Source organism: Mus caroli, chromosome 6, assembly GCF_900094665.2.
Source record: "Mus caroli chromosome 6, CAROLI_EIJ_v1.1, whole genome shotgun sequence".
Taxonomy (NCBI): Eukaryota; Metazoa; Chordata; class Mammalia; order Rodentia; family Muridae; genus Mus; species Mus caroli.
This window is the reverse complement of record NC_034575.1, coordinates 107,568,475-107,584,519: the sequence shown is the minus strand read 5'-3', so window position 1 is coordinate 107,584,519 and position 16,045 is coordinate 107,568,475. Positions and strand designations below refer to the sequence as shown.

Genomic DNA, 16,045 nt, shown 5'->3' with positions numbered 1-16,045 from the left:
TGGTGTCAGCGTTTAGAAGCTGCTTATGGGATGGATCCCTGGATACGGCAGTCTCTAAATGGTCCATCCTTTCATCACAGCTACGAACTTTGTCTCTGCTGAGCTCTCTTTAAAAAAGATGTAAAGAAAAAAAAAAAAAAACCGAAAAGGTAAAGAAATGCGTCTTTATTACAATTTACTCAGGGAAAAACAAATGTCACTTTCCAAGGTTCCTATATCTCTGAGAAAGTCAAGAGCTAAACCGAGAAAGGAAGGAGTTAGGTGGGTTGTTTGAGAATTTTAAGCTACTATGAAATAAATCAGAGCGACTACCGGGTTAGCTGACCCGGCTCACTGGGATCGCCGCGGCCGGCTTGCTCTGCCCCCTAGCGGACATATGTGGTGCCGCAGCTCAGGGCTCCCGTTGTGGAAAAGCTTCAGACAGCGCCGCGCGCTGACGCGGTCCGCTCACAGCCTGGCTGGCGCTCTCCCCCTGCCTTCCTAAGGCATCCAGCCACCAGCAAAGCCGCAGGCTAGGAGTTTGCAAAGACGAAGAGATCTCTACCTCTGGTGGCACGGAGGGTGGCGCCAGCAGCTTTCCCAATCTGGGCGGAGAGTCCATGCATCTCTGAGGCCATCCACTGTGGTGCAACTTCCCCGGTGGCAAGGCAACTTTGGGCTAACCTGCAGTCTCGCTTCAAGTGGCTGGGTCCTGCGCACTGTGGCGACAGGATGCCTAGGACCTACCTGTAGGATCATCAGGTTCGGAGGGAAGGATCTGGCGCATTTCACGTCTCTGGTTCCCGGAGGTGCTCAGGGTGTACCGAGAGACTGAAAAGTGACAACTTGGATGAAGATGCAAAGCCCCTGACTGTCGGGGCTCCTGGGCTGGGGATTTCTGTGAAAGGCGTCCTCTGGGGTCGTTGGCATAGCAGCCTTGCGTTGCGCGGGGTGGGGGTGGGTGGGAGGTAAGGAGTGTGGCACTATGCTCGCAGGCGGGAGTCCCTCCGGAAGCAAGCGGTGTTGGGAAGTTGTGGGAGCCGGGGCTGAGTCTTGGAAGCAGGAGGTGAAGAAGGATGAGCTTTTGGGGGGACCCCAGGAAGATGTACCCGTAGTAAAGCTTTTTACTATGGGTACTGGCTTCGGGGATCCCTTAGGGGGTGGCTGTGCTGTGTCCTGATAGGAGAGATGTAGGTTTGGGGGTTCTCTGTGGGGAGAGGCTGCTGGGGGTGTGTGTCTTTGTTCTTGGGCAGAGTGGTTAATCGCAAGCTTCCTCTCTGCAGGCAGAGCGGCTGACTCTTTCCTGGGACCTAAGCGCAGGGGCATCTGCAGAAGCTCAAAGGAGGTACCTCAAACTAGGATTTCTAAGGTCACCACCGAGAAGTCACCACCACTGCGCAGCTCCATGGCTGGGCTGGTACACTGAGACTCAGGTAACTTCAGATTCCCAGGGAGGGGACACACACGCCCCACTCGCGTGTCCTAAGTGAAGCGCAACGGTCTTGTCACGGTTCTCCTGGTTTGTTTCAGGGAGAGGACAGGCAGGTCAGTGCCAGAGTGCTCCCATAGACACCTGGACCGACCGCCGGGCCCCGCCCCACGTGCCACGCTTTAAAGAGCCTCAAGGCCCAGTGCTCCCTCAGGGTCGCGGTCGCGGTTGGTCATGGAGGGCACGCCCGCAGCCAACTGGAGTATCGAGTTGGACCTCGGGAGTGGAGTGCCACCAGGGGCGGAGGGTAACCTCACGGCCGGGCCGCCACGACGCAACGAGGCCCTGGCGCGCGTGGAGGTGGCGGTCCTGTGTCTCATACTGTTCCTGGCTCTGAGTGGCAACGCGTGCGTGCTGCTGGCGCTGCGTACGACGCGCCACAAGCACTCGCGCCTCTTCTTTTTCATGAAGCACCTGAGCATCGCCGACCTGGTGGTGGCTGTGTTCCAGGTTCTCCCGCAGCTGCTGTGGGACATCACCTTCCGCTTCTACGGGCCCGACCTGCTGTGTCGTCTGGTCAAATACTTGCAGGTGGTGGGCATGTTCGCCTCCACCTACCTGCTGTTGCTGATGTCGCTCGACCGCTGCCTGGCCATCTGCCAGCCGCTGCGCTCACTGCGCCGCCGAACCGACCGCCTGGCGGTGCTGGCGACGTGGCTCGGCTGCCTGGTGGCCAGCGTGCCGCAGGTGCACATTTTCTCCCTGCGCGAAGTGGCGGACGGCGTCTTCGATTGCTGGGCGGTCTTCATCCAGCCCTGGGGACCCAAGGCCTACGTCACGTGGATCACACTCGCCGTCTACATTGTACCGGTCATCGTGCTGGCCGCCTGCTATGGTCTCATCAGCTTCAAGATCTGGCAGAATCTGCGACTCAAGACAGCAGCCGCGGCGGCAGCTGCCGAGGGGAGTGACGCAGCCGGTGGAGCTGGACGTGCGGCGTTGGCACGGGTCAGTAGTGTCAAGCTTATCTCTAAGGCCAAAATCCGCACAGTGAAGATGACCTTCATCATTGTTCTGGCCTTCATCGTGTGCTGGACGCCTTTCTTCTTCGTGCAGATGTGGAGCGTCTGGGACGTCAATGCGCCCAAAGAAGGTAGTGAGGGTGGAGAGGAAGAGGGTGGCAGGGCCAGGCCCTAGTTCCACTATCTCTGGACTCCCAGGGTTCTAGGGTCTTCCTGGTTCCACATCATCATCAGCCTCTGGTCCATAGACTTTGAGGAGGTCACTTCTCTGTGTCTCCTGGACTACAGCATAGAAATATCCACGAAAGTGCAAACTCTTGCCAGAAGGCAGGCAAGACCTCCAGCACAGGCCTGGGGCAACTTTCAGTGTGAAAATTCTTATTGAGGAGGGGGAAACTGAGGCAGGCGACTGTCTTTCCTACAGAGAGACAGAATGGAGGTGGGTTTTCATCCTGACCACAGGCTCAGGCTTCCTCTACTTTGAGTTTACTTTATGAGTTTAAGTCAGCCTGAGCACAGAAAGTCCGGATTGGATAGGGTCAACCTAAGAAAAGAACAGTTGGTCCCGTGAAAGCTGAATGGGTGTCCAGTGAAAGCTGAATAGGTCTTCTAAGGGACCTCTGGGGAGGTCAAGACAACTCCAGTGTGTCTCATGTGGCAGAAGTAAAGGAGAGGCAAGTAGGTTAGAGGACAGAGATAGGTCTGGGGTGACAAGGGAGGGAGCTAAGGGGACAGTGGTCAGCTTTGACTGGAGGCTGTGTGATTGTGATGCAGGAAGGAAGAGCCATCCTCCCTGGAGGACCAGTGAGGTTGTTGGATAGGATGGTGGCCTGCATGCATTAGAAGCCAGTGGGGGCTGAGGAAGGAGGAGGGGGCTGGGGACCAGAGAGCTGGGGAAAAGTGTAGGAGGAAGTGGTCTCCCCTCACAGACCAGCCAGAAAGGACTTGTCTGTTCTAACCCTAGATGGTGCAAAATTGTATTATGGATATAATCATCGCTGCTCCCAAAGCAAAAACCTCTGCTTGGGTAGCTAGGTTCTCAGTGCAGGGAACCTGAGTTTCGCCGCTCTTCTCTGTTCCCTTCTGGAAACCACAGATACCTGAATTCACTGAGCCATCTTGCCTTGCTCCACAATGGCCAGGACACCTGTCACTCGGTATTTACTGATAGCCTGTAAGTTGCTATGAGGCAAAGATTGCTATGAGGACTCTGTCCATTGTGTGATCTCTGGTCACACATTACAAAGGCCTTAAAAAGATCATTTCTCCTGGGTCACACAGCAAATTTGGCCAGAGTGACAGCTCAATCTGGGGCTTCCTGAACCAGGAAATGACGAGCCACGAGAGCTGTGTGAGGTACAAGGCTAAAATGGGAATTTTTAAATAAAGTTCCAGGCCTAGCTGCTTCCTCAGCAGGATTTAAGGGTCCTAGCCCCTGTGGTGTAGAGGGACTCTAATACCAATGGCGGCAGACCCCAGATGGGTGCCTCTTAGGGCAGGTCTGAGGGATACCCGCTGTATTGGTGACTTTTCCTGTCTCTGTGACAAAGGTCACTTAAGAAAGAAGGGTTTCTCTTGGCTTGCAGTTTGAGGGTACAGTCCGTCATGGTGGGAAGGGGTGATAGTAGGCGGCTGGTCACACTGAGGCCATTGGCAGAACGCAGACAGAGGTGAGTGTTGTTGCCCAGCTGGAGTTCTCCTTGTTCAGTCTAGGCTGCAGCCTACAGACAGTGGCACCCATATTCAGGTCGGGTCTTTCTCCCCTGTGTAAACCTCTCTGGAAATGTCACCATCACAGACATGTTCAGAGATGTATCTCCTAAGTGACTGGAAATCCTGCCAATCACTAGACCTGACCTCCAGCCCTGTCTCCTGTACTAACTGGGTCAGGGCCCCTTTGTTCCTCCCTGATTCTCTGTATCTAGCTCTTAGGATGAGGAAAGTTCCCTGTAGTGCCTGCAGTGCCTATGGTGGGGACACCATGGAGGGCCTTGTTCCTCAGTGACCTAGCCCAGTGGAAAGCTATGGAGAGGGTGGGCACAGGGACACTGGGCAGGTTTTTCCTTCTTGGCCCTGGAATACCCTCCAGCTTGATTCTGCAGGCTAAACATTGCGATCAGATGAGCAGTTTTCAACTACTTTGGCTCCTGGAGGAGGAAGGATGTGAGCATTTATGGAGCCGTCTATCTGGGTTCTGCCACAAGTGACTTTAGCTCTCCAACTCACAAAGGTTTGATGAATGTTGAGGACTAGTGAGTGAGGCTTGCTGCATGGCTTTCCCCATAGGACCGGCGTCCCAGAGCGCTGGGAGAAAGGAGGCCAAAGGTAGCAGGAAGCCTTGGATTTGGGGGCTTAGCCTGAAGCTGGAGAGGTTTTAGATTTGGGGAGCCAAGCCTACAGCCTGGGCCACAACAAACTTTTTGCAAAGCCTGGGCTGGGGCTGGGGCTGGGGCTGGGGCTGGGGCTGGGGCTGGGGCTGGGGCTGGGGCTGGGGCTGGGGCTGGGGCTGGGGCTGGGGCTGGGGCTGGGGCTGGGGCTGGGGCTGGGGCTGGGGCTGGGGCTGGGGCTGGGGCTGGGGCTGGGGTGATTTCACCCCACCACTTTGTTCTGGCAAGTTAGAAGGCGAGAGCACCCAAAGGCACCTCCCAGTGGCTGGGCTGTAAGGCTCCTAGACTTCTTTAGGCTCTGCTGACAGAGGTCCTCATGCACAGGAAGGAGCAAGTTCGCATCAGAGACTTGTTACCATCTGTAGGACTGGGGCCTCTCAGTAGCATCAGGGCTATTCCTGTCCGAGAAAGAGGGGTAGCAGCCGTGCTGGAGGGAGACCCCCTCTCTGGGTATCAGTTTGAGAAGGCAGACAAATGCTCACCTGTGTGTTCCTGGACTATCTCCAATTCTCATCAAACTCAGTAAGTAGATACGCTCAACCTGAACGGGAGGAGCCCGAAGGAGACAGACTCCATACTTCCTATCTCGGACATAGTTCTTAGACCCCATGTAACCTCCCACAGGAGAGGGACAGGCTGAATTGTCCCTCGCTGTGCTCCTCCCTCTGAGGGGAACCTCGGCATCAGGAATTCGGGCTCTTTTCTAAATGCTGCTTTGTGTGCCCTGTTGAAGATCTGCAGGAACAGAGGAGACACTTCCTCTCTGGCCTGATCATCCTGACATCAGGGTTTTTCTGAGCCTCTTTGTGTGTGCCCCACCCTATCATGCCCCTGCCTATGAGATGCTGCTCAGAACTCCAGGTTCCAAACCCCTAAAGCCTTGCATGTCTCTGCTGCCTTAACCATGCCCCCACCATCTCTCTCCTTTCTCTTCTCCATTGCTGCCTTGGCTAGAAGCATGACTTTCGGTCTCACTACTCTTGGTAGTTTGGAATAAATCACCTGTGATTTATGTGATTGTGTGTTCATTTTATACATGTGAGTGTCTGCATGTATGTGTGTGTGTTGGCACACGTCAGTGTATGCCCATGTATTCATGTGTGGGTATGGGTGCATGACTAAAGGTGTGTGTGTGTGTGTGTGTGTGTGTTTGTATTTATGTGGGTGTAGGCTTGTGGGTGAACCTCTGCACATGTATATTCATTTTGGTGTGTGTTTGTATGTATGTGTTGTATGTTCATGTGTGTTCATATGGGTGTTGTATAATTGTGTTTTCCTTTGCGCATGCATTTGCTTTCATGTTGGTCAGGTTCATGAGTGTGTATACATTGTGTGTTTGCTTGTATAGGTGTTCATTTGCATTTGGGCATACATGTGTGTACATGTGAATGTTGTGACTGCACTGTATTGTGTGGGTGTTGGTTCATTTGCATGTCATGTGTGTTTGTGTGTATGTTGGTGCATGTGGGATGCAGGGAACATTAGTGTGTCTGCATGTATTTTGTGTGTGTGTATGTGTGTGTGAGCTCTGCTCACGTGAGAGTGGATGCATGTATATGAATGGTTATGCATGTGTGTTTAGGTTCTCATGCACTTGTACACGTGTGCATGTGGAAACCCAAGGTCAATGTTACCAGTGACTCAGGTGTCTTCCACTTTGCTTTTGAGACATTGCCTCTCATTGGCCTGGAACTCACTGACTCAGGCCACTTGGCTCATGAGAGCCTCAGTTTCGATCTCTGTCTCCTCAACAGAGGGAGGGCGAGCCTGGACCACTGTGCTGGCTTCTCAACATGGGCGCTGTCGATCTAACTAGGTTCTCATGCTTGCAAGGCAAGCGCTTTCCCAGCTGAGTGGTCTCTTCGGCCTAATAACGGTGTCTGCTTTTGAAAAATATGAAGAAACTCTTATCAAATGCCAAGGCCATGGGGAGCCAGGTTGTGTGGGAGGACTGGTTTAGAGAGCAGTAATATGGTGGGCTAGGGCAGGGGTAGCAGCTAGCTGGCCTGAGGTGCTGAAAGCTACGAGTGCCTAGCTCTGGATTTGGAAGTGTCACAGCTAGACCATTAATGAGGGAGAGAAGAGGCCAGGTGTCCTCAGTGCCCTTTTCCTGGGCTGCTTGCTCTGGGGTTCTAGTCCCTGGGGAATAGCTTCGCTTGTCCTCTCAAGCAGTTCTTGGCCAGGAGATGGCGCTTCTGTGTCAGGCCTCTGCCCCCTTGGCCACACCTCACACCTGAACAATCAACCAAGCTGGTTTGTTCTCTCTCTACCCACTCCGCTCTCTGAGTGTGAACCTAATTTTCCCAGAGGGAACTGCATTTGATTCCAGTCACCAAGTTAGCAGGCCATGTCCTGCCATCTACCAGGGAGATTGTCTTTTTGCCTTTCCGATGTGGTGGAGGAGGAGGTGGCCGATTTATCAAGACTTCCTGTCTGCTAATTTCATGCTTCAATTCAGGTCAGTCCCTTATCGACCTCTTCTTATTTTCCAGTCTCTGCTTGCAGCCGGGGACACAGCATCAAATGGGACATAGTCTCCAGCCCAGGAGTATTAAAAAATAATGAGAACATGATGGGCTGACTCCACACTAGAAGTATTCATTTCCCATGTAATGTGAATGTTCGTCCGAGGCAGGCAGTGGCTGATTCTGTATCCCTGGGGGATGTGGAGGGACCAGGAGGGTTTCAGAGAGGAATCAATGTTTGAAAGGGTTTCTGAGGGCTGAGTAGGAGCTTGCTGTACAAAGAAGCAGGTACGCATTAAGAGTTGAAAGCAGCAGACAGTTACTTTAGTCTTTTTCTCCATTCTCTAGCCATATGAGCTGGGAGAGCTGGAAAGAATTTTAGTTGCACACAAATCACTGAGTTCCTGGTTAAAAGGATGATCTGACTGGCCACGTCCAGGGTGGAGCCCGAGAGCCTGCATCTTTGGCAAATGTGCACGTGATGCTCAGTGGTACCCATGAAGCTGGCCCACAGAAACACTCTGAGTAGAAGAGCTTGAGGATGTAGTCTGTGACCCGAGTCTGTCCCTTTCCTCTCACATGCTTCCATATGAACTCATGATATGGAGTATGGAGGAAGATCTGGCTTTTCTCCTGCAGCCCGACCCAATGGTGTCGCATGTTAGCCAGATGTGACCAGAGCCTGAGCAAAGGCTGTTTTAACTTCAGTAACCGAGATGCTTTCCACCCCAGCCTCAAAATGCATGGGGCTAGCACACCACAGAGAGTTTTAGAGCAATCGTAGTTGTAAAAGTTCAGTCTTTGCAAAGATGCATCCCTGTGGCATATCTTGAAACCCCATCTTTCTGTAAACATGCATTTAGAAGGAATAGTTTGAAAGGCTTGTCAGAGCCTCCTTGCTACCCCAGCACAAGTCCCCGTAGTAACAGGAGCTTCACCTTAGTTTTACATATTTTGGGGGAAGTCTTGCCCAGGCTTCTTGGCTAAGACTCTTATGCGGTGGCTAGTGGCTATGACTCAGAGAAGAGGAGCCATACGCCTTTGTTTGCACTGTGTGTGAATGCCTGGGTTGCCTCAGGAACAACACAGCCTTCGGGGCTGTGGCCAGCTGTCTGCCAGCTGTTCTGGGATATTTGGGCCCTCAATGCAGGGTACAGTGAGTGCCCGGAAGTACAAAAGGGGGAATTCTAGGGACTTGGGTAAAGCTGGTCTGGTGGGGATGGAATGCTTGGTGCTATCCCCCACAGCCTTCTACTTCTTCCCCGCTCCTCACCCCCCATGACTCATGCGCACAGGAGGCACTTTATCAGGCGCACAGCACCCCAGCACCTGGCTCTGGCTAGCACTGTGTCGTTTCTTTTGCCCATGCTCCTGCCTGGCAGTGGGAGCTCCCATTTGCAGGTGTCCCCATATCCCAGCCTCTCCTGCCTCTCCCGCAGATGCTGCCACTCTCAGTTCAGAGCAGAGCATTTCACTCAATGTGTGAATCCCTGTGCCCAGGAACTTGATGAGTCTACATGAGTCCTCAAGTGCCAGCTTAGACCTGCTGAGGATGAATTCATTGGATTCAGAGTGTGGATAGGTGTTTGATGTCCCCACCCCCAGGCAGCTTCTGGGCAAATGGCAAGTGGATGGCTCAGCATACCAACCCACTCATCTTCCCTTTCTGGCAGGGACCAGCCATGCCAGGTGGATATCCTTGGGCATCTGCCCAAGACCTCTACCCATAGGGAGGATGTGATTTTTATTTCAGGACAGTGGGAGACAGGATTCTATAGCTGACTTCTCTGGTGAGTCCCCTGAAGGATGGAGGTCTCACTGCTATAGAAACCCACCCTGCTGGGCTAATTACAGGGATGGCAGTGTAAGTTTTCCCAAGTGGATTCTTTTGAGTTTCTCTAGTGTATCCATCTGATCTCAGGACTCTGTTTTTCTTCTCTTCTCTTCTCTTCTCTTCTCTTCTCTTCTCTTCTCTTCTCTTCTCTTCTCTTCTCTTCTCTTCTCTTCTCTTCTCTCTTTCTTCCTCCTTCACTCCCTCTTCTTTGATTCCCTTCCTTCCTTCCTTCCTTTCTTTCTTTCTTTCTTTCTTTCTTTCTTTCTTTCTTTCTTTCTTTCTTTCTTTCTTTCTTTTTTTCTTAGTGCTAAAGGAATTAAGGGCAGTTTATTTAACTCCTAATCAGGACTCTGTCCTTGGACTTAAATGAATGACAACAGTTGATCCTGTCTTTTATCCACAGTGACGGGAAGTCCTTACACTCTGTTTTTAAGATCCTCTCCATTTTCCCACTTTCCTATGTGGCCTTCAATGTCCAGAAGAGGAAAGCCACACTCAGAGGATAGATGTGTCTTGGAGAGGAATGGGGGGTGAGGGGGGGGGAACTCAGACCTGTGTGTTTAGGAAGAATCCTGTATTCCAGGCATCCCTCCTTGGAGTAGTTTCTCCTGGGCTCAGGTCTCCTTCGGTGTCTTGGCTCCCTTCCCAGGAAACTTTTGTGCATGCCTCCACTCTGGCTTCTCTATCTCTCCATTTCTGTCCTGAAGCCATGGTGGCCTTGTCTTCTGGGAAATGTGACACAAGGCTTACAAGGATCTTGCAATCTGGGATGTCCCTGCAAGGAAGACAGATGAAGGCTGGGTTCCTGGCCTTTGAGTATCCTCATTGAGCATTCATAAGAGGTGGCTACTCTTCTGTCCAGTGGGACAGCAAGACCCCCCCCCCACTGTGAGTGTTGAGCAGCCTGTGCTGGCAGTTGGAGAGTGAGCTCTGAGTCTGAAGGGCTGAGACTGTAGCCTCTCCTACTTGAAGAGATGGGACCACATCATCCTCTTCTTGAATGGCTGGGACTGCAGCATCCTCTTCCTGAAGGGGTGGGACTAAAGCATCTCATAGCCTGTTGCACTTGCCTAAAGGCATAGACTAGGCCAATTAATGCCCTTAGAAAGCAGATATGCCCAACCATTTAGTTTCTCTGGGCAACACTGGACAAAGACAAAAGATTGTCTCGGGCAACATGTTTAGGTTTCAAGAATGTCCAATCCATAACCCGCAGGTTTGGGGAACATACATATGTTTATTCTGTGTGACACTGAGACATGGTGTTGTCTTTGACAGAGTTCTTACTTGAGGACTGCACAGTCAAGCTTCAAAGATATAGTGTGATGTTTTAAGTAAGTTTACAACTTTATGTTGGCTTGCATTATGTCTTTCCTGGGCTGCATATAACCTGTGGGCTGTAGGCTGGATGTTCCTGCAAGCATTAGCCAACCAGTCTAAAAGTTGGGAAAGAAGATAAATACAGGCAGAATCTCAGTGTGGGAGAGCACCAAGGGATGATATAGCCTTGGACCTCCAGCCTGCAAGGCTGGTTAAACAGAAGGCAGATGGGGTAACTGTATGTGCTCAGAGCTGGTAAGTTGGCTTATGCCCTCCCTGAAGCAAATCAATGTAGGTCCGCCCAAATCTGCAGTGCAAGGTTAGACATTGCCAGGACACAGAGAAAGACAACACAAGCCAAAGGTCTCTGTATTCTTTTTCGGTTATTTGTTCTGTGGTGGAGCTAAGCCTCCATCTCAAAGTGCTTAAACCTACCAGACACTGACAAACTGGAGGAGATCGGCAGTTTCACTGTGCAAGCCTCAGGGTGTGGACCTTTTAAAGCTAGCACAAGTGTCTCCATGTCTGTTGGCCTTCTTGGCCACACTCTGGAAGCAGTCAGTGACAGACATAGCCACATGGCTGTGAAGCTTCCAGAAGCTCAGCCTGCCTGTTTCCCCGTGTAGGGAGGTAATGCTATTGGGGATTACAAAAGCAGCCTGCCAAGCAAGTGCATCTCTGCCAATGCAGCAGTGTTGGTGGCAATGAGGAGGCCATGCTTGCTGTCAAGGAATTTGAATTCTGAACCACCCTTGCCTGTCAGCCATGTCAGTCTCATAACAGTCCGGTGAGGAGCGCTTAGGAATCATGGATACAGAGACGTTGAGTAACTTCCCTGAGAACACACAGCTCCAAAATATATAGAGCCGCAGATCCTTGCCTAGATCTATGTGTCTTAGAAGCAAAGGTGCAAGTTGATTCTGCTGACTGAGGTGTGGGCGTGGCTTCGGCCTGGGCTGCCCTTAAGTGCACTTGCTCCTCCCCCAGCGCCCTAGAACCTACCCTTTAACACCGCCCCTCCTACAGACACTCCATCAAAGACTGCCTGACTTTCCCTAAGGATGACAAATACTTAGGCTTGTGGGGTTCGAGGTCTTGCTCACAGCTGTTCGACTCTGCCCCGGAAGTGCAAAAGCAGCCATCCACAGCCTGTGAATGAACATTCTAATAAAACTTTATTGACAAAAATAGAGTGCAGGCAGATTTTAGCCTATGAGCTGCAGTTTGCTGACTCTGGGTCTGTGCTTGGGGACTCTCCTGTCCTTGAGAAGGATAATGATCCACTGGAAATCCTGAAGTCCTTTCCTAAGCACTCAGAGCCTCTAGGGACTCTATATTTGTCATAGGAACAGGGATATTCTCTCTGTGGCCCCCTCTGCACTTGTTCAGCCAGCATGGGCCTTGGCTTTGGGGCTGAGATTTGCTAATGGGAACCTACTCAGACCAGGAGAATGAAAACCTATTTTCAAAAGGAACCAGCCTTATTGCTTTTAGATGGGAAGGGGCAGCGTGCGCCCTCCAGGAGGTCACTTTCCTTCTCTGTGAACTGGGGTGCAGACCACTCTGGGAACTGTGTCATCTGGGAGGGGACGATGTTGACATCAGCCTGCCCGCATCATCCCATGCCCCTCTGGGAACAGCACCATGACATGGGCTGACAATTTCCCCATGTTTCACTCATTCTAAATGCAAACCCCTGATGTCGGTCACCTAGGTAAACCACCAAGGTTATGCAGGGAGAGGATCCATACCCCAAATGCCCAGAACTAGAGATGTTTCTCTGGATTTTGGAATATTTGCATGAATGTAATAATCTGTCTTGGGGGTGGACCCGAGTCTAACCACAGAATTCCCACACGCTTCAGGGACACCTTGCCCATGTACACGCAGCCCAGAGGGAATTTTACTTGGGTTTTTTGGTGCGGGTGGGTTTTGACTGACATAGCACATGAGGTCTGGTGTGCCACTTTCTAGTTGGATAACCATGTCAGCATACAGAAACTTTCTAACTCGGGAGCACTTGGAATGCTGAGTTTTTTCACTGGGCGTGCTCAGCCTGTACTTTGTAATTGTACACAGCGGGACAGCCGGGTATAGTCTGGTGCCTGTGGGTCTGGCTCTGAGATTTCCTCTCTTATTTTATGTCCATCTTCTCTGGGGCTGACAGTTTGTTTCACTGGGTCTGGTCTTTATTGATTTTTGCCTCTTTTATGACCTTGAACATATTCTATTTTTAGCCTTGTGGGCAACTTTAACCTTCAGGCACCCCATCAGCATTTGTCTTCTCTTTACTCAGCCAAACCAAAAACAAATAGAAAATTCTCTCTAATAAGAATAAGGAATCCGATCATAGTGGCTTTTCCTCCTTGTTGTTCTCTATTTGTTACTGTGTTCATTTTGGGGATGAGATGTCCCTATTTGGACTTCTGACAACCTCATCTATCGAGGTTCATTTGTTTGTTTGTTTGTTTGTTTGTTTAGTCTACTGTAGCTTGCTTCTGTGCCAGTTGGCACACCAATAAATTATATCAATAGCTCTTAGACTTGGATGCCTTTCAGAACCCCAAGGGCCCTTTCCACCACGGCTAAGCATCTTCAGGGCCTTACAGCTTGCATTTCACCTGGGTTCTCAGGAGCTACCCTGCCTAGGGTTGGCACTTTGAGAACCACCCAGGCATCCCAGCTTCTGCTCTTCCATGGCTGCCAGGGACTTCACTGGCATGGCTGCCAGGGACTTCACTGTCACACCTCTGTTCTCTGCACCCAGACCCTGTCACCTCAGCCTCCGAGGGAAGATCTCCTCCCTGGGTTGAGATCTGACTTCTGGAGTGAGTTTCAAAAGTTTTTTTTTTTGTTGTTGTTGAAAGATAGAAAACCGGCAGGTTTGCTTGGCCCTGAGGCGAATCTCCCTTCACGAGGGACGGCCAGGCACAGATTCTTAGTCTCACTGTCATCTTCCTCCTGGGTAGATGAAGCTACCAACTTTCTTGGTAGAGAAGCCATCAAGAATCACCTCCTGTCAGAAGCAGTCTTCAGTCTTCAGTCTTAAGGCCAGTGAATGAAGCCTAGATTTTGCTTTTATTCCTCCTGCTTAACAGTACCTAGAAGTAAGTTTGTCTCTTCCTTCTGGTGCCCACAGAGCCTGGTTGGTGCCTGGCATGTATTGACAGTCATTACCTCTCACTGGGCACTCCTGTGTACCCAACACTCTTTGGTCCTTGCTGGCTTTCAGGCAGGTTGGAAATTCTTATTGTTCCGTGTAAAGATGAAGGGACTGAAGCGTCGGAGGCAGGCATGGCCATTGGATGTAGTGATTGGTACTGACTGGGCTATACAAATGAAGACTGACATCTCCTGCGCTCCCCCCAGACCCCCAGTCTTGTGTTCTTTGTTGTCCAAGCAGCAGGCACTCAAGCATTTGCTGAGTGAAGGATGAAGGAGCAAGTGGCCGTGATGCATACAGTACCTGAGAAGGACAGAGGCCTTCTGTGCCTGGGGAAGCTGGAGTTAAGAGCAAGGGCAAGGTAGCTTTTAGGGCTGTGCTGTGCCCTGATAAGATCAGGGATGGAACCCTGAACAAGGATGTGAGACAAAGACATACCATGCGTGGCTGGCAACCTTGTCTTGTGATCCAGCCAGTGGTATCTGGGATGACTGTTGCTAGGGCAACCATGGGCCGAGTCGGGAAGGTCTGGGATGACCCCAGAGTGACACCTGTTCTCTTTTCCTCCCGCCCCGTCCCGCCCCACAGCTTCTGCCTTCATCATTGCCATGCTCTTGGCCAGCCTCAACAGCTGCTGCAACCCGTGGATCTACATGCTCTTCACGGGCCATCTCTTCCATGAACTCGTGCAGCGCTTCCTCTGCTGCTCTGCTCGGTACCTGAAGGGCAGCCGGCCTGGAGAGACGAGCATCAGCAAGAAAAGCAACTCCTCCACCTTCGTCCTGAGTCGTCGCAGCTCGAGTCAGAGGAGCTATTCTCAACCATCCTCGGCATGAGCCATAGGCCTGGCCCACCAGGCCAGCTGCTGGGTGGTGTAGCCTCCAATCTTCCCCTCTGGTGGCTGTGCATGGAGCTGTATATGGTGCCTATTGATTGGTTTGCATCCCTCTTCTCCTTGGGTTGGTTAGATTGTGTGTCATATTCTGACTTGGGGTAGGGAAATGTCTCCATGGGAGATGACAGGGTCACTCAGCCATCAGAGGATCACCTAGACTCCCACCTATTTCTACTACCCTGACCCAAGTGTTCCTGGGCAGTGGGTAGATTCTCCTGCACTTCACTTCTGTCCCCTCCACCCCTTGTTTATCCTGGTATCTTGTGAAAGATGGCACGCCTAGGATTGGTGACCAGTTACCTGAGGAAGTCCAGTGGGATGAGACAAGGAGTGGGAAATGAGGCTGCAGACGCAGAGTGGTGCTAATTTCCTCCTGACCTGAGTTGTGTGGACAGATCTTAGCATCCTTAGGACATCCCAGAAAGCACTGGGAGCTGGAAACTGAGCCGTGAAGCCACCTGGCTCTGGAAGGAATGAGAACGAGGGCTGAAAGGTTGAAGATGTTGTTGCTTGACAAACATTTGGGAAGGAAAAGGAAATGAGAGCCACCCAGGACAGACGAAGGAGGAGAGCTGTCTGCACACACACTGATCCATGCATATATGATCCTAGGAGCGCTCACACACATGCAAGTAGTCTCTCTCTCTCTCTCTCTCTCTCTCTCTCTCTCTCTCTCTCTCTCTCTCTGCCCCCATCTCTTCCCAGAGCTGACAGATGAGTAGCAAGGTTAGTGCCAGATCAATGTACAGAGAATGTTTATATTTCCTTATACTGCTGGTGACCAATGGGAAGGTGAAGTAAGGAGCACCCACCCATAAAAGTCCCAGAATGAGTAAAGGAGGGCTAGGGCTAACAGAGAAAACAGAGCAAGCCCATGTCCTGAAGGCTGCAAATAGGCACTTGAGGAAAGTTAAGGAGACTAGATAAACGGGGCCACCTTGTGCTTGTGAATCAGAGACGTAATATTATTGGACAGATTTGATGTAATCCTCATCAAATTCCTAGCTGGCTTCTGCAGAAATTGATAAAGTGATCCTAAAATTCCCAAGGAGATGGGGATTGGGGTGCTTAAGATGCTTTTGGATTTGTGATGGGTGCACAATTCTGAGAACGTATTTAAAATTAATAGAGCAAACTCCAGCAGCTGAGGAGATGGCTCACTCAGAGAAGTAAGTGTGTGCTGAGTGAGTGCGAGGACCCAACTTCAGCACCCAGCATCCCATCCGTGTAGACGCCAGGCTCAGCACCCAGCATCCCATCCATGTAGACGCCAGGCTCAGTGAGCCTTAACCTCAGCCCTGGGATGAGGTGAGGGTGACAGATGATCCTGTCAGAGACTTGCAAGGCAGCCAGCCTAGCAGACTGATCAACTTCAAGTACAGCAAGAGACTCTATCTCAAGACAAACAACTCAGTAAATAAAAATAAGGTGGAAGCTGGGCGTGGTGGCACACGTCTTTAATCCCAGCACTCGGGAGGCAGAGGCAGGCAGATTTCTGAGTTCGAGGCCAGCCTGGTCTACAGAGTGAGTTCCAGGACAGCCAGGGCTATA

At 51.3% G+C, this 16,045-nt stretch overlaps 1 protein-coding gene across 2 annotated transcripts; it reads left to right on the top strand.

The window, feature by feature from the left end:
- The first annotated feature begins 471 nt into the window (after positions 1-471).
- Positions 472-15,905, top strand: Oxtr (oxytocin receptor). 2 transcript variants are annotated; one of them, XM_021165731.2, is made up of 4 exons: positions 472-741; positions 1,263-1,412; positions 1,510-2,561; positions 14,188-15,905. In XM_021165731.2, exons 3-4 carry the CDS (start codon positions 1,643-1,645, stop codon positions 14,433-14,435), a joined length of 1,167 nt encoding a protein of 388 aa, XP_021021390.1. In that variant the 5' UTR covers positions 472-741; positions 1,263-1,412; positions 1,510-1,642; the 3' UTR covers positions 14,436-15,905. The 2 variants fall into 2 exon arrangements, with proteins under 2 accessions (XP_021021390.1, XP_029334591.1); XM_029478731.1 differs by lacking the exon at positions 472-741 and adding an exon at positions 974-1,045.
- The last annotated feature ends 140 nt before the right edge of the window (positions 15,906-16,045 follow it).

Coding starts and splice junctions, on each gene's coding strand:
- Oxtr (XM_021165731.2), top strand. CDS start 1,643: ATGGAGGGCACGCCCGCAGCCAACTGGAGTATCGAGTTGGACCTCGGG. Junction 2,562..14,187: donor CGTCAATGCGCCCAAAGAAG/GTAGTGAGGGTG, acceptor CCCGCCCCACAG/CTTCTGCCTTCATCATTGCC.